We start from the raw sequence: 21,073 nt of genomic DNA, 5'->3' as shown, positions 1-21,073 counted from the left end.
GGGCGATACGACCATTTGTTCTCGAAATACCGGGGGGGGGGTCGGATCCGACCCCTCCCCAGGCTGTCATGGACTCATGGGTACTGAAATAGCCCAAGCGGTGCTGGGTTAAGCGCAGTTTCAATTTAAGCTTTCCATTGTACCTGTACCCGTACTATAGGTGCTCCGGTATGCGATGACACACCGCGCGCAATTCTATCGACCCATCTCATGGCGACGGATACAAATGACTTCTTTACTCATACAGTACATATCGATACTCAGACATATTTTTCACGTGCTAGATCGCGTTAGGTAGGTACTTCGACACTATAGGTTCGCTTTTAGGCCCATTTTTCAGTCAAATCAACCAACATGAGCCCTTAGCAGTTGACTCTTGGCAGCACTCATCATCGACGGTATCTAAAAGTAAAAGAAGGAACTATCTCAAAAGGCTCATTTACTTATGTTTTTAGATGACAAAAACCAAATAGCGTCAGAATATCTTTACTATCTGTCCAGCTCATTTGTTCTCGTCACCTCTCACAATTAATAAAAAAAGGAATTTCTAACTTGATGTTTCAAAAATATCTACGCCAGATTTTAAAAAGCTGTGTGCTCGCCCTTGACACCACACCGTCGCATCATGCTCGCGCACATTTCTGGCCAGTATTTAGCTGCTACGCTATCTGCAGCAGCTGCCGATAGTCCCGTTTCTTCCTTGGGAAGGACACCACCTGTTCACGCTCCGTGAGTGCACCACTGGCTCCGCGGCGCAGCTCAGTCGAATTTTATCCACCGAACAGACGAAATGGCCTCTGCGATGGCTGGGATCGCCGCCACGCTGCTGGTGGTAGTCGCCGCGATCAGCACAGGTCAGGTCGGGTCAGAGGTCATCAGACAGCGGAAAAGACAATTTTGACGCTGATAGACAGTAGACATGTTTGTCGAGTGAAACTATGTGTGCTTGCTTGTCCATTTGTATGTATGTTTGTTTGATAATTGATTATTGTTTGTTTGTTTGTTTGTTTGTTTGTTTGTTTGTTTGTTTGTTTGTTTGTTTGTTTGTTTGTTTCTTTCTTTCTTTCTTTCTTTCTTCCCTTGTTCTATTCTTAACGTCTTACTGAAAATAGCTACAGAGGTATGATGGAAGTTAAATTTACGAGTATAATGTTTCTTTGTCAAAAAGATCAAGATGAGTGCCTTGTTACCAATATGAACGCCTTTTGTCATTAGGCATCACCATCAAAGTAGTCATGCACACATCTATTTTTTTACTCCAATATCTATACTGACCGACCTGTGCCGTTCCCCTGTCGGCAGCGGAGGGTGCGTGTCCGGCCGAGCTGAACCTCGACTGGAGAGAGTACGACGGCAACTGCTACTGGTTCTCCACGTTCAGGACCTCGTGGCTGGAGGCCAGGAAGGCGTGTCAGACCGAGTACCCGGGCGCCGACCTGGCTGCCATCCACCACCTGTGAGCACTAAATCTTACCGTAACTGGCACGGGTAATGCTTCTGCGGGGCATGGGGACGACTTCGTGTAATTCACATTGTTATGTTAGGAATAGAAGTTCCCAACGTTTTATAGCATAATATAGCATAATAGATATTAATTAGGTCAGTGGGCAGGTGCAGGACTTTTTTGTTGATTTATTTATCGAAAATTAAAATAAAAACTCACTTATTCGCATGCTAGAAAGAAGTTGTGGGGATGAATAAAAATTGGAGTTGTTTTTCAGTGGATGACGTGAACCGTCATCCGCTGTCATACAAACCACGATACAAATATCACTCTGTATCGCCGCCAGTGAGGAGAACTCGTTCATTTCGGAGACGTTCTCCGGGAAGGACGCCTGGATCGGCCTCAATGATCGGGACCACGAGGATCAGTTCAGCTGGTGCAACGGCGACCCCGTCGACTTTCTGGTAATGAACTGCATGCTTCTGCATGGTTCAACTTAGCCATCATACAAACTTTTATCGATTCAGTCGAATGCCTAATAGAATACGTTAATTCTGTTATTGAATATGAGTTAGATTAATAAGTCACGGAGTTTAAGCATGCGAGCATGATAGGTTACCTGACGATCATCGCCTACCGGCCCGCTCAGACAGGGCGACCATGAATAATTATCTGTTTTTCCACGTGCCGACTGCTAACTATTTCTTACGCACCGCGTAGCTTGCCCCACAAGGTAGGTGTCTGATCTGTCCCACCCCTCGCTGCTGATCACCCGTCTTTGCTGTCCTGCAGTACTGGGCCAGGGGCCAGCCGGACCCCCTCGCTGCTGATCACCCCTCTCCTGTCCTGCAGTACTGGGCCAGGGGCCAGCCGGACGATCTGTGGTTTGACCAGGACTGCGCCCACATCGACTACGACAGCTCCACCGGCCAGTGGGACGACGAGGACTGCGACGACGAAAAACACTTTGTCTGCAAGGTGGCCAGCGTCGCGGCTTAGTGGCTGGGGTGCTACAGAAATATCACATTTGAATGATGGAACTACATGGTTTTAGAGCAGAGGCAGATGCGAAATATAACGGAATACGAATAGAATCCAGTGTGTGAGTTGTTATGTATTGTGCGTTGATGTCGATTTTTATGGTTTACGTCTCTATAGGTACAAAGACGGAAATGCCATGCAGACGCATGTTTCGAGGCCATGCTCCTTAGCAACATTCGCAGCCATTTGACCAAAAGGTAGGTAAGCCTTCATCCGAAAATACGTCTATATGCGTCTTCTCAGTTCTCACGCAAGCCCGCGCCCGGAGCATAGGCGGAGGAACGGGGAGGGCACCGTGCCCACCTTTGATTTTGGCATTTTTTGCTTGATTTTGGCATGCTAAAATTTAACATTAGCCCTATGGGCGTTGCATGGAAAGAATGGGACCAAAAGTCGGCAGTGCCCCCCCCCCCCCTTAATTGACGGTGTTCCGCCGCTACTGGCCCGGAGGCCGGATGGGGGTCTCAGCCAACTTCGCCAGGATGCGGAGGGCGTAATTTGGCCACATTCGTTTAGTATATAGTTTATTAACCCGCGCCCTGCTGGGGGGGGGTGTTTGAACACCCCCCCTGTGGTTTTTCGCGAATATCTCAAAAACGGCGGCGCGGAGCGCCGCCGTTTTTGGTACACCTTATCATACATCAATTCTACACATGTTGTGAAAATTTCAGACCAAGGTCATTCAAGGTCAGGTCACCAGGTCACTTGAAGTGACCTCACCTCATCAAAACTTTCAATGTCTGTCATAGCTACACCGAGTGACCGATCGCTTTGAAACTTTCAGCGATTGCTAAGAGCAATAGCATGTACAAAATGTATATCTCAGAATTTCGATATCGATGACCTAAGGTCAGGTCAATTTTGCGACCTCCCCATTATAAGTCAATGGGAGAAAATTGAAATACGCCTCATTTGGATGAAAGACATTATAAACACTCCCAAACACCGAATTACAAATGGTTTAGACACACTGAACTTGAAAATGGTGTCCGTGACCCTTGTTTATGCCCTGAGGTCATCTTAGGTCACGAATGGTATCTAACAGTTTTTCGCAAATAACTTTTGATAGAGGCATGCTAGAGCGATGAAAACGCCTTAGATGTGTTCAGCTCGACGATACGGATCGACTGATATGCAACATGACCCTTTCCGGTCAGGTCATGACCTTGACCTGAGGTCAAATTTTCAAGTTGACCTTTCAAGGTCAAGTTATAGTTCATTCGATGCGTCTTGACGAGAGGAACACGATGCCGGTAAAAGTAAGCTCGTACATGGCTTGGGTCAAAAGTTATTGCAGAAAAACTGTTTTCGAAAAAATCGGTTATTTTTGCAGTTTTTGCCCCCTGCAGGCAAAACCGTTGACGTTAGGTCAAATCTGAGAGAATTACTCAGAAAGGGCGTTAATAGGGCTATCGAATGCGCTTTTCTGCGGCGCTGTAGCTCTATTGGTTCCCGAGTTATGCGTTGGCTTCTTGGAAATTTTCGACATTGGACCTGGAAATTGGCGAAATTTTGCCTTCAATGACCTCTGGTGACCTGACCTTTGACCTGACCAAAAAATTGACCGAAGTGATTTCGTCATTATTTTTGACGCTCTTTCGAACGCCGCCTTCCGCGTATCGCTACGTGGCCCAGGAGCCGAGTTACAAGGGGGGGTGTTCAAACACCCCCCCCCAGCAGGGCGTGGAAATCCAGGACCCCCAGCAGGGCGCGGGTTAAATCACGGAGCATAGCCATAGCATCGCTGATCGCGGTCAACGCTCGCGGTGTCCTTACCCCACGGCGGAGCTCGGTTGCAATTTGTAAATACGCTCGCGGTCAGGTAGGTATTTTTGGAGCAAAGCCATTGGGACTTTGCATTGATTGCAGGACCGTTTTGTTCTATTTAAATGAAATGATCCAACAAATAAGAAATGGTGCCCTTTCAGAAGACGAGTGAGAGCGCATCAATTGGTGTATTAAAGTATAAAAAACTGGCCAGTAGTTTCAGATCATGTATGTATCTACTACCTACTTGTCTAGGACTCGTCTGCTAATCGTGTCTGCTTTTTAGACATCCACGACATAACTAACCACAGACATACCTAACTAACCACATTCTAGGATGTAAATCCTAAAAGAGTAAATGACACCTGCCTGAAAGCCTCACGTAAGTATTCTTTCGAATGATAAAATAAATTATAATAAGACATCTGGTTAAAAATTTCATATCAAAACGTCATCTTCTAAATTAGTCTGCTTTTTAGATTCCTACATCCACACGCGAGCCAATGACCGTTCGCAAGTTCGCAACAACTAGTTGCCTAGAAACTTGTGTGTATAATCTTGTGCTTTGTGTGTATGAACACTGACTCGCGGGTTATTTGATTTTGTTGATGTTTGTTTCAAGGTAGGTACGTGCCAAGGCTATATAAACCAGGTAGAACGCTCCGGGAAAAAAGTTGGAAACAATAAATTAGTTGCAGCATTCCCTGATGACGCGAATGTGGGTCAGCGGCCGGCGGCCGGCGGCCGCTAACACTGTATGAGGATGAGTGCACGGAACTTTTGCTTGTTGGAGATTGCGCTAGGCAGTTAAATGTTAATGTTAGGATATGTTTCGAAAGTAAATTGAAGGACGCTTCGAATGCCGTCAATGAATTTGCGATGCGACGCGTATTTGTTTAGTTAGAGCCGGCGAACTTTTACCTTCCGACCGCGCGGGGAGGCGATATGGTGCCACACTGACGGTTTTTAAGATAGCTCAAAATTCTTTTAAGCTAAAGAGCTGAAATTTGACTCGTCTAATCTTTTGATCAAGCTGGATCTTCTGGTACAGGTCGCATATTTAAGGTGCGTCAGGTTGTTGACCTATGTTGTCGCTCGTGAGCCTCTGCACAGTCCAAAAACAATGCAATTTCTGAACACTCAGTGCCAAGAAATCCTTCACACAAAGATGACACTTGGCAGAAAGAAGAGCCGTCGGTTTCTTATCGTTCGTATGTGTCGTGTTTTCACAAGAGTTTAGTAAGGTCAGGTCCGTCACGTGACCTCCCCTCATAACTCAATAGGTTTACTTTCATAGAAGCGTTTATCAATCGCCGGAAATCTTAGCCAATCCCACTGGACACTGGATCCATACCCACATGGGGCCCTCCTGACTGGCCACTCCCTCTGAAATTCACAATAACATTGGGCTGCGGCCACGGTTATGTATTAATGCTTTTCACTGACAGAAATACAACAACTTCAACCACCACAGTGCACGCCGCCACAACAGTCCGACCCACGTCCCTGATATCGACTAGCACCCGGCCGGATGCACATACGCGGAGCCAACCAGTCCGAATGTGACCTGAAGCTTACAATTGCTGTGTCGCATGGCGCATGGCACAGGACGATTTCTAGCAGCTGTCGGCTGAAGTGGAGAAACAGCACGTTGCGACACACCGCGCCGGCGACAGAGCTCAGCAGGGCTGGTTTGAGGCTAAAGCCGGAGGACAAATGCAGGACAAATAACAGGATGTCAGTTAGGGATATAATTCAAGACGAATGATTTAAGACGGACTGAAATAATGCACATTCTGCTCACTTAGATACCAACTTCAAACTTGACATTTATAGCACCACGGAAACAATTGGCACACAGAAAAGAAACAAAAGATGAGGTGTTTTTAACTCAAGGAGGTAAAAAGAGGTTGCATATCCCAGTAAACATGCCGACGTCGGCCCGACGTCGGCCGACGTCGGGGTAACGTCGGCAACTCGGCATCGGCATGCCGACGTCGGCAAGACGTCGGTCCAACCTCGGCACGACGTCGGCTGGATGTCGGATATGCCCGCATGTTCCGACGTCCAGCCGAGGTCCAGCCGACGTCGGGCCGACGTCGGACCGAGATCAATTGCTGAGGTCCAGCCGACGTCGGGCCGACGTCGGGGCGACGTCGGACCGACATCGGCCGCTGTTTTGACCGTTAAAATGATATAAAATACATGTTTCATGTTTCATAAAGAGCTTCTGTATTCAAAATATCCTCAGGAAACTCAAATCTTCCTCCACGCCGCAACCCCCTGATCCGGACTGCACGGGAAACTTTATCCCATTTGGGATTGCTCGTAAGCCGAGCTCGCCCGTAGCCGGGTGCGGTGAGTGCTTGGGGGCTGCTCGGCCTATCCTTTGGTCAGGCTCAGCCCCGGCAACTCACCAGGGCCGGGCCCAGTTCATATAGAAACAGGGGCGCGGGAACTACTTTTAGACTGGGGGGCACACCATGATAGAGATCAACCTAGGGTACCCCCAAATTTAGTTTTCTCGACGGTTTTAGGCCACTTATTTTTCATCTTTTGGCTTTTTCAACAAAAAAGAAAACATTTGCAAAAAAAGTGCGGTATTCCGTCTTAAAGTTGTGGGGGCACAGCCCCACGGCCCTAAAGTTAGGGGGGCAAGCTGCCCCCACTGCCCCCCCCCCGGTTCCCGCGCCCATGTATAGAAAGGCCAGTCGGCAAGTGTCACTTTGCCAAAGTGCCACTTATCAAAGGGACACTTTGGGAAACGTTGGTGCAGGTGTGTAAGAGTGGCTATATGAATCAATTGTGGGGTCGCCCTTTCCAATAAGTGTCACGTAACAGCATTGGGACCAGGGACTCTATATGAACTGGACCCAGGGTGCTCGCCAAGAAGACCAATGTCTCCATCCTATGATCCTTCCGGCTCTGAAATGGTCTTGTCAGACCGAAAGGGCATAACCCAACAAAACAAACCCCATTCGTTACCTGGCTGCGTGGTGTAGTGGTTAGCGCACTAACGTAGCGTTCGTATGACACGGGGTTCGAATCCCCTAGCCGGCTGATGCTTTTGGCGTGTTGTCCCAGTAAACAGGCCGACGTCGGCGACTGGGGGGCTCGAATCCCGCCGCCGGTTGATATTTTTGGCGCGTTGTCCCAATAAACATGCCGACGTCGGCCCCGTCGGTCCAACGACAAACGATCTCGTCAACCTCGGCAAACGATCTCGGCCCGACGTCGGCTCGACGTCGGCTGGACTTCGGCTGGACGTCGGAACATGCGGGCATATCCGACGTCCAGCCGATGTCGGGCCGAGGTTGAACCGACGTTGGGCCGACGTCGGGCCGAGCCTCAGCCCGACGTCGGGCCGACGTCGTCATGTTTACTGGGTATGATGGAACAGCCCGAAGTGCAGACAAGACAAGCACATATTTTTGGTAATAGCTATCAGCTGTCCTACTTCTCTTCTCCCTTCACCAACTACTGGACACATTTGAAGCATCATATTAGCACCAATGTCCATAACAAAAGCTTGCAAGTAGTTTTATGAAGCCAAGGGAAATATGCCTACATCATGCATGTAAGCTCAAAATGCATTACAAAGGAAGGTTATCTAAAGAGAATAGTGGGCAAAAGCATTTCATAGTTAAATTATTCAAAACTGCACACAGGGCAAACATAAAAAGCAGCAAGTGTAGTGTTCTGTTATGCTTAAAAATAGTCCAAAACAAAATACAACCTTTTCTTGTTTGAATTGGTTGTTCTTCTATGCCACTTCATCCATATCTTGATTACAGATGGGCTGTTACTGTAGGCTGATGAAGTGACACTTGATTGCCTTTGTGCGAGTTTCAGTTGCAGCCTCCTAGGTACTGCACTGGAAAGCAGATTGAATTGAATGCCTCTGAAAGATAGGAATATAGGCAAAGTTAGCTGTAGTAGTGTCAATGATAAAAGACATGACATTTCTGTCTTTTGACATACATTTGTTGAAGTACAAAAAGGTACAAAATAAATTGGTTTGTTTCAAGACACGCACACTGCACAAAGCCGCACAGACATTACACAAGCATATGAAATTGGTACACATAAAACTTGATGATCAAAAAGGTCAAAACTAGCAACAATAATTAATTGAAGTAAAAGTTACAATCACAATCATTTGATTTAAAATGACTTGACAAAGTCACAAGACGCAACGCTCCTTTTCACTTAAGAAAAGTTTTTATGCTTTCATTATCCTCCACATATCAACCAGCTTGATACCAGGCTGTGCAATAGTGGGTGCATAACCCCATGTTTCCATTTTATTAGAGCAAGTGGGGTTACAACAACAATGCTAATGTCAAACCCACATCTGCAACGCGTACTGAAGTATCAATCACCTTACAAGAACACCTTCTGGCAGTTTGATGGGCAGAATGGTCATAACTACTTTCTCCTCATATTCAACACAAATTATCTATTATACAGATACAGTTTAGACTTGGTTATGGCAAGCATTTTCGAGAAAAGATATGATAAAAGTCCAAGACAAATGTCGAGAGAAACAACACCAACATAAAACACCGACTATGTAGCACTAATACTATCAAATTCATAAAAATATATACATGAGTCGATCAGAAATTCACTGTAGATTTCGAAAATGGTGTCAAATGCCACTCAAATACCCCCATTCGCATGTACGAAGCAATATAACACTGACCTTCATTTCCGTGTGCCATTCTCCATAGGCCACTGTGTATTAAATAACGCGTTCACTGATCGCAAAAAAATGAGACCCACATATGACGCGTTTGCTACCAGCCAATCAGCGCTCGAGATGCCGAGCGCTGATTGGTGGAGAGGGCCGTCGTCAGCAGTCCATTACATGTTGTTTTCCTTGAACATATACGTGAGCAGCTGATGCTGCTCACGGGTTGTTTCCATTTTTCGTAATGCTGAAGGCACGGGAGCGAACCCCCCTGGTACGTGCTGCCGTTATTATGTCGGGTGTATGCTATTTATTTGAATTTTTAGATGTTACGGTTGAAGTTGATTTCAATGTTATTTTAGTTTGAGTTGCTTTGCTTTGACCAATATCAGCTACATGAGATATCTAAAAGCACCTGTCCCTCTGCGTCGTGAATGTCACAGTCGTTTTATTTGCAAAGTCAACTAAAGCAATAAGAACAGCCAAATCTTGCTTTATATAACCAAACTTGCACTCATTTCACACCTACTCCAGGCTTACCTACCACCACAACCCCTTGTTATCACTGGAAACCTTGCTCTGGCTGAAGGCACGAGGCAAGACTTCGTTAATAGGTATAGCTCCGAGAATTGAGGAACCACACATGGTTACATGGTACCGAGGTAAGCTAAGAGTAGATGTTCAAGAAGTGAGTGAATATTGGATCAAGACAGTATTACTGTCTTGACATGCAAGATTCTTTTGTAGTGCTTCACAATTTCAATTTCATAATAGCTTGATTAGCACTATAGCTGGTAGCGTAATGACTGCAACTGCCAATCACAACAAACCGATGTACATTGTACAATGCACTGTACAATAAATTATGGTATAAGGTCACCATACGTTGATGCTGCTTAGCCTGAAGCCTCGATAGCTTCAAACTAGGTAGAAGATCAGAAAATAGTTTGCAATCCACATTCATTAAACACATTTTTGAACTGTCACAGAACATTTGAACAAAATTCTGAACATATTTGTGAACGCCATATGTTAATGTTTAACTGTTTATTTTTATATATTTATGTTTGAGTGCTTGAGGTCAGGTGATGTGCAAAGCTTTTTAGTCCTATTTTAAGTGATATAGTACCTAGGTATTTGAATTATGTACCTATGACACTTCACACTTTTCCACAACAATGCTTCATTGTCATAGTATGATCATTTAGGCATCACATCTGCATGATAATGCCTATTATTTTTTGTAAACCATACTCCATAGATTGTTGATGTTGATGCCTACATTTTCTCCTCCAGGAACTCTTTGACTGGTGAATGGTGTATACAATACAAGTGAAACTAACTTGTGGACATCTGTGAAATTTAGAAATGACCTCCACTGATATGACAGCAGATGATATCTACCAGAAACGTAAGTTGGCATGCTGCCTTCTGATCTGATCAATCTGAAGCTCTGCTGCCTTCTCTGCTTCCCTGAACTCTGGCCATGTTTTGGTCAGACTTCAGCGCACATGCACGATGTAACTTTGCTGCTAATTTGGTAAAGCTTTGCTCCTATGATGTTAATTGATAAGTGTATACCTTTTCATAGATGTTGTGTATGTATGATTTGATATTTTTCAGCAGTTTTATCACATACATTGATGTACAGCCCTCAGCAAACGGCGTGGTAGGTATTCTTTTTTACAATACCGAGGATAACGTGAATGCTATGCTATCAGTCACTCGGAAACCGTAACAGCAAGACGCGCGAGACTCCGCACCTTAGATTGGCATTATCATGATATTCGTTTTCCATCCGGCTAACAAGCCCCCAAAGCAAACTTTGCCTTATCTTGCCACACAAGGCGTATACTTTGTTTAGTGATAGGCCCAATCAAAGGAGTGGAGCATGACGCATCTATTTGCATTGAGTTCCGACCGACTGATAACAGCCTTTGAGTTATTTTCGGTTTTGTGAAAAAAGTATGCCTACCACGTAGTCTGCTGAGGGTGGTACCTAACCTACACACCTGGCCAATTATTGGTGGTAAAATTAACTTTTTAGATATTAACAAATTAACTTTTTAGAGATCAACTAACCTGAGGAAAAGAATAATGACGCTTCGGCAACATGTGGTAAAATACTGAATACCTTTTACTTTTTCGTACCAATCAACATACCATCAATAACTATTAATTTATCATCACCAGTGAATTGTTGTCCAGCCTTGTTAGCGGTATCAGGTAACGTGTTCCATATTTGTCACCATAAAGCCCTGCTACCGTCTCTGCTTCCCTGTACCTCTGAGCTAACAATACCACCACTGCGACAGTGCACCTGTCGTTCCCGTTTCTTGCGATCCGGAAGGAGGACGCCCGCGACACCCCGGAGCTGACGCAGCTGCTGCTAACGCTGGCCAATCATGTGGATGAGACGGGCACCTCTCGCAGGTGGGTCACTGGTGCTCCGAGCTGACGGGATAAAATTGATCACAGTTTGGGAGTGTATGGACGTGGTATGACGACTAGATGAACTAGATGAATGATCTAGAAGTATTTTCATCACACGCATCGAAATCTTTTAATTTTAAGTAGTTATTTATGGAGGGAGGATGCAAGTCTTTTTGCTCGTTAAATTTTCATTCAAGTTTTCACCCCACCAATCAGTATTCGGTTTCACCTGTGTTTACAAGCCCCACCGATGACCTCTGCCGTCTCCCGCCGCAGTGTGGCGGCTGAGCTGCGGTCGGAGCGGGCGCGCCTAGCCGAACAGATGCGCTCCTGGCACGAGAGTCGTCTGCTGCACACGCTGCTGGAGGAGCTGGCCGTGCGACCCGCCGCGGCAGAGACGGCCGCCGACGATCAGGTGGGACCCGGCGCCATGATGAGGCAGGGTGCGGGGGTTCGGACCGGCGCCAACGGAGGCGTTCAGGGGAGTATCGGTGGAAGTGCCTCGTGCTAATTTTGATTAACAGGTTAGCTTGGTGCATGGCATTACAAACGTATTCACTTATGTAGTGTACGGAGCGGCCATTGGTGGCGCTGGTGTCGTGACCTGTGAGAGCAATAAACAGTTGACCGCTACATCTGGTGGCAGCGGTGGGATTCGAACCCACGCCCTTTCGGACTGGTGGAACGCTTCAATCGTACTCTGTTAAAGGTAGTGTGCCACCTTTGAAAGATTTTCCATTTTATTTTTCTTAGGATAAGAAGCTTCTGTTTTTACCTAATATCGCAAAAAAAATCAAAAATGGGCCTGGAATAGTGCCTTTTTCGCCTAAAAGTTTATCGGTTTTTCGATATGTATAACAACTGTAGTGGGCTGACCTGCAAACAGGCGTCGGCAACAATCGCGAATGCGGCGCACATGTGACAATAAGCAAAGGTCATTATAGAGTTGCGACATACGGGAATGAGTTATCAGCTGTCTAATCGTAGACAACACAATGTCGAGCCTTAAACTGTAAGCCTGTATTGGTGTTGTTTCTTTTATTTGGCTGTCGAACATTATTTATGGTTTGAAATATGATTTTATGTAAAATAATTGATATGAAAAAGCCGTCTCTTAAGTTATGACCCCATTTCACCACACGCAAGTGGCAGAAATGACAATGATCAGCTGACGCATTTTTCTTGCGACGAAGTCAGAGCGCGCGGCCCGACGCACCACCACCGCACCACAAAGTATGAGCAGAAGCCGCGCCCAAAGCCAGGGCCCCGGTAACGTGAGGTAGCCGAGTCGGGGCAGCGTGCGCTGACCCAAGCCGGGGCCGCAGCTTTGGGCGCGGTCTACCGCATCCCCGCGGGCAGCCCCGGGCTATCACATGACACCGGGAGGACGCGCGGCCCCGGCTTGGGTCAGCGCACGCTGCCCCGACTCGGCTACCTCACGTAACAGGGGCCCTGGCTTTGGGCGCGGTCTACCGCACCACCTAACAGGCGTGTTCGAAACCGCAGGAGATGATGATGAACGGGTTTATCGAAACTTGATTGGATGAGCATATCGGTAATAGCGATTTCAGTGCGTGCATTTATTGTTCATAGTGGTGTGAAATGTGGTTGGGGTACGACCGACAACCCGTCGGGGCGAATTTCGCACTGGGGTACTCAAAATTTGAAGAATTTAAGACGTTTCCATGAGTTTTGAAGGTATGGATAAGTTCTAAAAATCCGGTTCTCCTTATCTGGGCCATTAACTCCATACGGTCCAGGAAAAGCTGGCACACTATCTTTAAATATGATTCGATCGTACGTAGACGAGCAAAAAGAGTGCTGGGACAAACACTTGCAGGCGTTAGCATTCGCTTATCGCACCGCGGTGTGCGAAACGACGCAAGCGACTCCGTTTGAGCTGGTGTTCTGCAGGCGCGCGCAGCTCCCGATAGACACCATGCACTCGAGCATGCGGTCCGCGGCGGATTCTGGTCTGATGCGCAGGCTGACCGATGTGCGTACGGGAGCCCGTGATGTGTCGCGGCGGGCGGCGGCGAAGCGAGCACGTGACTATGATGCTGCAAAACACGTAAAAATTCGCGGGCTCAAGGTAGGCGAAGACATGTTTTGGAAACGCCCCATCAGGCAAGCAGGTGTATCGCCTAAACTTCAAGCCATATGGTCGGGGCCTTTTGTTGTCGTTCAGAAAATGTCTGATGTCAACTATCGTATCGAAGACAATGAAGGGAAAACTGTCGTCGTCCATGTAAATAATTTAAAGGCGTCTCATGTTCCGCGTGACACTGTCCGCGCGGGTGCAGTTATTCGTATGCGTGGTAGACCGAGGCAGAGACGCTGAGTGTGTGACAGCGGTGTGTCACGTTTTGGTTATGTTTCTTTTCTTGAAGGGGAGGAGATGTCGCAACTTGGTGGGGAGGTGTAGTGTACGGAGCGGCCACTGGTGGCGCTGGTGTCGTGACCTGTGAGAGCAATAAACAGTTGACCGCTACACTTAGCAATTCGCTATAAATGAGCGCGCTCTCCACCTCAGGCTCTCCCGGGCTCAGACTCCACCTCCACCTCAGGCTCACAGCGCACCCGCCCACGCTCAGCCCCTCTGACCGCCGCTTTTCCCCCGCCCGCCGCAGCTGCGGGAGGCGGTCGCCGAGGGCCTCTCCCTGGCCGAGCTGGCCGACGCGCTGCCGCTGTCACCCCCGGCCGCGGACGGAGCCCCCTCGGAGGACGAGCCCACCCTGCTGGGCCTGACCCCGGACCAGCTGGCGCCCTCCGCAGAGTGCCGACAGACCCTGGCCCGTCTGCCGCGCGCCCTCGACCGCCAGCTGAGCCGACTGGGCCGCCGCTGCGCCGCCGCCGTCTGCGCAGACGACAAAGGTACGATTGACAGGCTGTGGAAAAGGCGTGTATTGTTGAAATGGGTGGTGACTTGTCGAATTTTCAGATATCGACAATGCTGCTTGTGTGGGCCATGGTCTGATGACTCGAACATACAGGGGTGTGCAGTGTGCACTAGAATCCGGAAAAACTTAAACTTGGTGTATCATATAAACTTTTTTAAATATATCACTCTTCTTTTCCTCATAGGTTTGTGACTTGAGTCGCCTTCGATCGGAAACAAAATAAGTAGAAATGTCCTCTGAGTTAGAGCGCCGCACCGCGATTTTTGTGGCCCTCCGTTGCGGCCGCGCGCCCAAGGAAATTTTGGACTTCTTTCAGTTCCGTAAATTGACCGTGTATGACTTTGCGAAGTTGCTCAAAGAGTCTGAAGAGACGATGAGTGAGTCTCTGACTCCCAAGAGGAAGGAACAGGGCCGATTCGAGGTTCGGAAGCGGAATAAGGACTTCTTGGAGCAGCCCGAGGCCATTTTTGGAGAAGGTCCGAGCCTGCCGATGCAGAAGGTGACTTCAAGGCTCAATCTGCGCAGGACAACAGTTCTTCGTGTCATTCACGAGTATCTCCGACATCATGAGCTACGTTTTCGAGGTGAGGCAGATGCTCTCAAAAGTCATAAAGACCAGGAGACTCGGAGATGTGAGCTGCTCATCACTTCTTTGAAGCACAGAGCTGCCGGCCGGATCCGCTTCTTTCCCTACGAGAAGATCTTCTGTGTCCGTGCGACCACAATCTCTGGGGCGTCCTTGAGAGAGAGTCCAACAAAGGAACTCACAACACTTTCGACTCCCGGAAGACCGCCTTCATCCAGGCCGTGGCCAATTTAACTCGGGAGCAGGTCACCAACGCCTGCGGCAGGTTCCGGCGTCCTGTGGAGGCTGTGATTGGAGCTGGAGGGGGTTGAGTCGAACGATAGTACAGAGGAGGGATTAGTCTTCGCTATAAAAGTAAAATTTTTGAAGTGAAACCTTGCGATACCAAATAAACGCCTTCAGTTCTTTCCCTTAGTTTTTTTTTTCCGGATTCTAGCGCACACCCCTGTAAATGGGCAGAAGCAAGGTGTATCTCTTGCCGCGACATGTGCCCGCTTTGTGTCACACAACCTCTCGATGCTAAATAGCTGGTATCCATTGTAAACCTGAACAGTGAACATGTCTAACTACGCTTCATTTCTAGATGGATTTCATCCCACGGAAATATGCTTGTGTGATGTTTGCCCACAGCTCTAGCAGCACCCGTCCCCGCTGGCCCCCACCTGAGCACGCCACCCGTGTCCTCCCCAGACTCTGAGGACGTCACTGGCCGCCTGGTGCGGCTGCCGTCGGAGCTGGAGGAGCTGCAGCAGCTGCGGGACACCACCTCACGTCAGCTGGCGGACGTGCTGGAGCGCAGGGACACCCAGATCCTGCGCCAGAGCCAGCTGATGGCGCGCCAGCTGGAGATGCTGCTCAACCTGGTAAGTTGCTGGGGGTCTGGGGGTCTGATCCTGGTTAACAGAGGGTCTAGGGGTTCTGTTCTGATCCTGGTAAAACGAGGGTCCCATGGACCAGGGTCTGCACCTGATAAATACAGGGTTTAGGAGTCTTAACCTGGTAAGTAGAGGGGTCTAGGGGCCAGGGGGTCTGATCCTGGTTAACTGAGAGTCTAGGGGGTCTGATCGTGGTAAATAGAGGTGTATCGGGGACCAGGGTCTGAATCTGGAAATATAGGGTTTAGGGGTCTGGACCTGGTAAGTTGCTGGGGGTCTAGGGGGTCTGAACATGGTAAATAGAGGGATCTTAGGGTCTGAACCTGGTAAATACGGGGGTCTAAGGGGAGTGTAAGCATGGCGGTGACAGAGAAATGCCAGCATGTTGTAGGATTCGGGGTTACCAGGAGCTGGTAGGCTGTCTGAGAGTAATCGTCTCAGGAAAGGCAGGATGTCGAAGAATAGGAGCCTATATAGTTCAAATGACCGTCGGGTGAATGTGAGGCCGTCAGAGGTCGAATATATGTCATGTTGGCTGGATGTCAGGTGGAAGTAGCAGGAGTCAAAACTCGCGCAAAATCATATTTCTGTTTTACTTGGCTGTGACGTGCGGGGTTATTGGTTTGTTACCTTACCTTGTATGTTGCACCGATAGGTACTAGGGCGTGAGGACTGATGATTCACTCGCTGTAAGTGGCTTATGGAGAGTTACAGCACGGGCCTAATTTGTTTCAGATAAACAAGCACAAACTGGAGCACAAGGTGGAGCTGGAGCGGAAAACCATCGACCACCTGACGAGCAGCATCCAGGGTATGCTGCTGAAGACGCGTCAGCTGACGCTGCAGATTCAGGTGGAGACGTACACGGAGGGTTGCCTGGCGGCGCTGCGGGCCGCCGCGCGCCACCTGCGCGCAGAGAGCGGCCGCCTCGACTCGCAGCTGAACGCGGCCAAACACCAGCTGAGCGCCAACGAGGCGGCCGGGCCGCAGTTCGCCGAGCTGGCGCGCCGCTACCGCGAGCTCTGCCAGGAGGTGGACCACCGGCGCTGGCTGATCGCCGAGATGGATACTCTCGGAGGAGCGGGAGAGGGCGCCGCCGGAGCCGGGGAGGGAGCTGCGCAGAGGTAGGCTGGTGGCGCCGCCGGTGGACAGTCCCTGAACTGAGAGTGATATGACGGACCATAGATGGCGCCTTGGTGCTCTATATTGTGCTTCGAACGAACGCAGAAACAGTGCAGTGAGTGGAGTACTTCCAGAATGCAGACATATTCTCTTAGTGTAACATGTCGAGTTGCACCGAAATGAGCGAGTGATGTATGTGTATTGTTTCATTTGTCCGAATGCATTATACTATGAATGGGACCATTGCAGTAGCTCTGCTCGCCCTTTGAAGTGTCTCATGCTTCGTGCTACGGAGAGGTTTTCACATTGCACAATGCCCATCCCTGACGACAGCAAGGTGGTACATGCCTGCGAGATTTCGTGCCTTTAGTGTGCGTGCTACCCTTCTCAATGGTAACTGGCCGTTTGTAAAACATTATGGACCATCGTGGGCCATGACGCCTCGAGTCCCAGCATTACTAACTCTGCGTCTCGTCCCTGGTCCAACCAGCGACAGCAGCGAAATACATTTCAAATGTGTATATGTTACGGGTCATATGCTAACTTGGGAAGTATGCAGACTGCCCGGGCAGTATGCAAACTACCCAACAGCCCGGGCAGTATGCATACCGCCCGGGTAGTATGCATACTACCCGACCCCTTGGGCAGTATGCATACCGCCCAAAAGCTTGGGCAGTTTGCATACTGCCCGCTTCTCGTCTTGAAGTTGTGTATTCCATGTCCACTTTAAAAATAAAAATGGCTCTCTGAGTAACGTAGCCTACGAAATCTGTTTTGCCGTCAAACGCAATTTATCGATTGAAGGATCTTAGGATAAAATAAGAATGGGAATAAGAATGGGACTTAATTTTTTCCCCAGCATTTCATTGTTTATTAGCCAGCGGCCAACAAGTCATTTTCATCTGAAATTAAGACAGTTCTATAGTTCCATCACTCGCTGGCTTTGATTTGGCATCTGGATATGTAGAGGGCGTAAGCACAGTTTCAATAGCTAATGCTGCATGAGACCATTTGCATGTAAGGCGTAACAAGTTCTTGTGGTCAGGTTACTACAGGGCAGATCAAGTGACTTTACCCCAGAAAAGTTAGAACTTGTTCGCCATAGCTACCCCGACTGAACGATCGCTTTAAAACTTTCAGCGATCAAAAACAGTAAAAGTATGCATAAAATGCATGCATTGGAACTTCAACGCCCAGCCAATGACCTAAGGTCAGGCCAATTTTGCACAGTCTCTTAGAAGTTGACAGGAGAAAGTTGAAAGATGCCTTTTTGGATAAAAGTCCTTCTAAACGCTCTCAAACATCGGGTTCTATGTAAACACCACACACTGAATCGGAAAATTGCACTTGTGGTGACCCCTCTGTATGACCATGAGGTCATGTCAGGTCATAACAGATCTGCAATAGTTTTTTTTAAGATTACTTTTTATGGAGACGTATTCGAGCGATGGAAACAATCTTAGATGTGTTTAAGTCGACGACAAGGTTTGCCTGATAACCAAAATTACCTTTTCATGTCATGTCATGACCTTGACCTTAGGTCAAATTTTAAAGTGGTCTCAAAAGCCAAATTATAGTTAACTCGACGCGTCTCGACGAGAGGAACACGATGCAGGCAAAGGCGCAATATCGTGCCTATCTAAGGTAAACTAATTTTGCCGTAAAATAAATCGTAAAAACAGCTTTTTTAAGCGTTGTTGCCCTCAGGAGGCTACACCATTGAACTTAGGTCAACTTTGAGGGCGTATTCCAGAAAGCGTTAAAAGAGCTACTGAATGCGTATTTCTGCGGCGCTTTAGCTCTGCTAGCTTCCGAGCTCGTGAGCCGATTTGTAAAAATGTTAAAAAGATGAAAATTGACCTTTGATGACGACCTCTGGTGACCTGATCTTTGGCCTGACCTAAAACATGTCTGGAGTTTTTCCCATGATTTTTTATGTTATTTTGAATGCCGCTTACCGCATCTTACATGCAGTTTACTCCTGTGCCGCCCAGTGGCACAGGAGTCGAGTTAGGGGTGTTCAGCCCCCCCCCCCCCCAAATAAAACGGCACGGCTGGCGCCGAGCGCGGCCCCGCGCGGGTTGAAGTGTCTGTCATTGACATAGTATGAAAGCAATTGCATTAACTAACCTCACGAGCCACGGTCAGCATACTGCCCGAGTAAACATCCTGCCCGTGAGAAGAAAGGTGGGTAGTATGCATACTACCCGGGCAGTATGCAAACTACCCGGGCGGTATGCATACTGCCCAAGGGGTCGGGTAGTATGCATACTACCCGGGCGGTATGCATACTGCCCGGGCTGTTGGGTAGTTTGCATACTACCCGGGTAGTTTGCATACTGCCCGAGTTAGCATATGGCCCGTAACATATATCAAATGTGTTGGAAGGCAGGGACGCGTCTGAATGGCGGAATATAGTCTTGCTTCAATTAAGAACGATTTATCATTCACTAGGCCATTGGACCTTCCTGTATTGTCCAACTAAAAAATACATCGATGCATGTGCAAAACAATGCCAGAAATGTCCTGATTACGGTGAAAAGCAATACCACATGTAGTAACGTCAGAACACTGAGTGACACGAACGAAAAGGGTACAGCTGCCATGTTTAGAGCGCTCAGCGCTATCAAAATAAAAATGTATCAAAATAAGACAATAGACGCATATAAGCTGCAAAGTAGTATAGTGTCAAAACAGTAACTACCAGTCAATGAACAATTAAGCATCACGATATCAAATGAAGGCAGCAGTCAAAGCGCGGGCAAAAACCTCGCAAAAGAGCACAAACTTGCATCGGTATCACAACCAATAATACTGAACACATTTCGCACTACTGCGGGGCTTTGGCTACTGCGCACGCCGGAACTACGAGGCGGGCTGGCTACTGGTCTATGGGGGCTCTCGAACTGCGCGGGAAGACCCCCAGGCCCCCTCCCCACCCGGCCCTCCATCACTACCCTGTACTGGGTGCGACAGTCCATAGGAACACCGCGTCGGCACCCGGCCGGTGTCGACCCCACTCCCCCATCCCCAGGCAGGCCAGTCCGGCCTTTGGCACTCACTTCTGATGGCGGCCGCTCAGTCCAGTGTGATGTCATCAAATAACTGATGACGTCACTAAGTACCGGCGGCACCATGTGTCCTTCCGACACGGCTATCAACATGCTGGCGCAATCGCCGGCAGCAGCCCTTCCGGCCGAAAACGGCTGCGAGCTCAATTCAGTTCACCTGACCTCAAGATTCAGTTCACACTTTCTGAGATACGCAGCATACAAAAACATCCATTGACTGTTCCCTTCCCCTTCCATAGGCGAGTATTCTCCGTTTCTTAGGCAAATCGAGACACCATGCATTCATTGTTCCTCCAAGTCTGTTGATACCATTTGCGTCCAGAGATTTGGTCGTCACAGCGATCTCATCGATTTGGGAGTTCTACGGTGCTCCTCAAATCACGATCACTCTGATCACCGTTTGTAGTTTGCTTGTCAGAGTTTGTAGTCACTGCATGGTCACCCAAGTCCCGTCACTGCACTGTGAATCACTGCGGAGCTGTCACTGCAGAGCCGTCACTGCAGGGCCCTCCGTAGGTCACTGGCGGGTCGCTGCGGGTCACTCGGGGTCGCCGCGGGGTCACTCGGCCGGCCAGGCCTGCCGCGCTGTAGCCATGGAGGACATGTCCGCCTGCCAGGCGCCGACGGCCGCCTGCGCCTGCGCCTGGGCCGTCGCCTGTAGCGCCTGCTCGCGCTGTGCGGCGCGACGCTGAGAGTTGTGGTACATGGACATGTGCACGCTCAGGCTGTTCTTGTTCTTGTAGACGCGGCCGCACTCGGGGCAGAAGACGTAGCTGTGGGAAAAAAACGGGGGGTTATCGGTGAGGTTCAGCGATGAAAGATTAACAAATCACGTTGACGAAGCAGCAGTAGCGGTACATACAAAAATTGTCATACAAACTCCCGAACACAACAAACTTAAAAGATAATACACACTAATCAAACATCAACTGGGTATCGTAGCGAAGTGTCCAGCGTGTCCAGTGCCCACGTTTCAGTCGGCCTTCAATGAAACCGCAGCTGGACCAGCCCAGCCAAACCGCCAATCAGCCCACCAGTTAGGCTGAGTCCGTCAGCAGCGGCGTAACGAGGCCACAAGGCGGGGAGGAGGGGTAAAAATCCACCCGCCCGCTCCCCAATGACTGCCACCGCAGCAATGCGG

The 21,073-nt window shown here is 48.6% G+C and overlaps 3 protein-coding genes across 6 annotated transcripts in view; 2 read left to right on the top strand and 1 right to left on the bottom strand.

Moving 5' to 3' along the window:
* The first annotated feature begins 754 nt into the window (after positions 1 to 754).
* Positions 755 to 2,538, top strand: LOC122375513 (lectin BRA-3-like). The gene is made up of 4 exons (XM_043354958.1): positions 755 to 854; positions 1,303 to 1,456; positions 1,791 to 1,908; positions 2,297 to 2,538. Exons 1-4 carry the CDS (start codon positions 791 to 793, stop codon positions 2,441 to 2,443), a joined length of 483 nt encoding a protein of 160 aa, XP_043210893.1. The 5' UTR covers positions 755 to 790; the 3' UTR covers positions 2,444 to 2,538.
* Positions 2,539 to 4,800: 2,262 nt separating this feature from the next.
* Positions 4,801 to 17,099, top strand: LOC122375499. 4 transcript variants are annotated; one of them, XM_043354923.1, is made up of 7 exons: positions 4,801 to 4,874; positions 10,242 to 10,356; positions 11,261 to 11,378; positions 11,655 to 11,793; positions 14,009 to 14,252; positions 15,555 to 15,727; positions 16,475 to 17,099. In XM_043354923.1, the coding sequence occupies exons 2-7, from the start codon at positions 10,314 to 10,316 to the stop codon at positions 16,865 to 16,867; spliced, it is 1,110 nt and encodes a 369-aa protein (XP_043210858.1). In that variant the 5' UTR covers positions 4,801 to 4,874; positions 10,242 to 10,313; the 3' UTR covers positions 16,868 to 17,099. The 4 variants fall into 4 exon arrangements, with proteins under 4 accessions (XP_043210858.1, XP_043210850.1, XP_043210867.1 ...); XM_043354915.1 differs by lacking the exon at positions 4,801 to 4,874 and adding an exon at positions 9,167 to 9,219; XM_043354932.1 differs by lacking the exon at positions 4,801 to 4,874 and adding an exon at positions 9,206 to 9,607.
* Positions 17,100 to 19,300: 2,201 nt separating this feature from the next.
* Positions 19,301 to 21,073, bottom strand: part of LOC122375480 (broad-complex core protein isoforms 1/2/3/4/5-like) — a 28,893-nt gene continuing 27,120 nt past the window's right edge. Inside the window, exon 7 of the mRNA XM_043354891.1 lies at positions 19,301 to 20,705. Within this exon, the coding sequence (XP_043210826.1) occupies positions 20,492 to 20,705 (214 nt within the window). The 3' untranslated portion in view covers positions 19,301 to 20,491. The remainder of the gene's footprint in view (positions 20,706 to 21,073) is intronic.

The sequence above is a fragment of the Amphibalanus amphitrite genome, unplaced genomic scaffold (assembly GCF_019059575.1).
Source record: "Amphibalanus amphitrite isolate SeventyFive unplaced genomic scaffold, NRLGWU_Aamphi_draft 000041F_arrow, whole genome shotgun sequence".
NCBI classification, from domain to species: Eukaryota; Metazoa; Arthropoda; class Thecostraca; order Balanomorpha; family Balanidae; genus Amphibalanus; species Amphibalanus amphitrite.
The sequence above is the reverse complement of the archived record's forward strand: the minus strand, read 5'-3'. Positions and strand labels throughout refer to the sequence as shown.

Coding starts and splice junctions, on each gene's coding strand:
- LOC122375513 (XM_043354958.1), top strand. CDS start 791: ATGGCCTCTGCGATGGCTGGGATCGCCGCCACGCTGCTGGTGGTAGTC. Junction 855..1,302: donor AGTCGCCGCGATCAGCACAG/GTCAGGTCGGGT, acceptor CCCTGTCGGCAG/CGGAGGGTGCGTGTCCGGCC. Junction 1,909..2,296: donor GCGACCCCGTCGACTTTCTG/GTAATGAACTGC, acceptor CCTGTCCTGCAG/TACTGGGCCAGGGGCCAGCC.
- LOC122375499 (XM_043354923.1), top strand. CDS start 10,314: ATGACCTCCACTGATATGACAGCAGATGATATCTACCAGAAAC. Junction 11,794..14,008: donor AGACGGCCGCCGACGATCAG/GTGGGACCCGGC, acceptor CGCCCGCCGCAG/CTGCGGGAGGCGGTCGCCGA. Junction 15,728..16,474: donor TGGAGATGCTGCTCAACCTG/GTAAGTTGCTGG, acceptor AATTTGTTTCAG/ATAAACAAGCACAAACTGGA.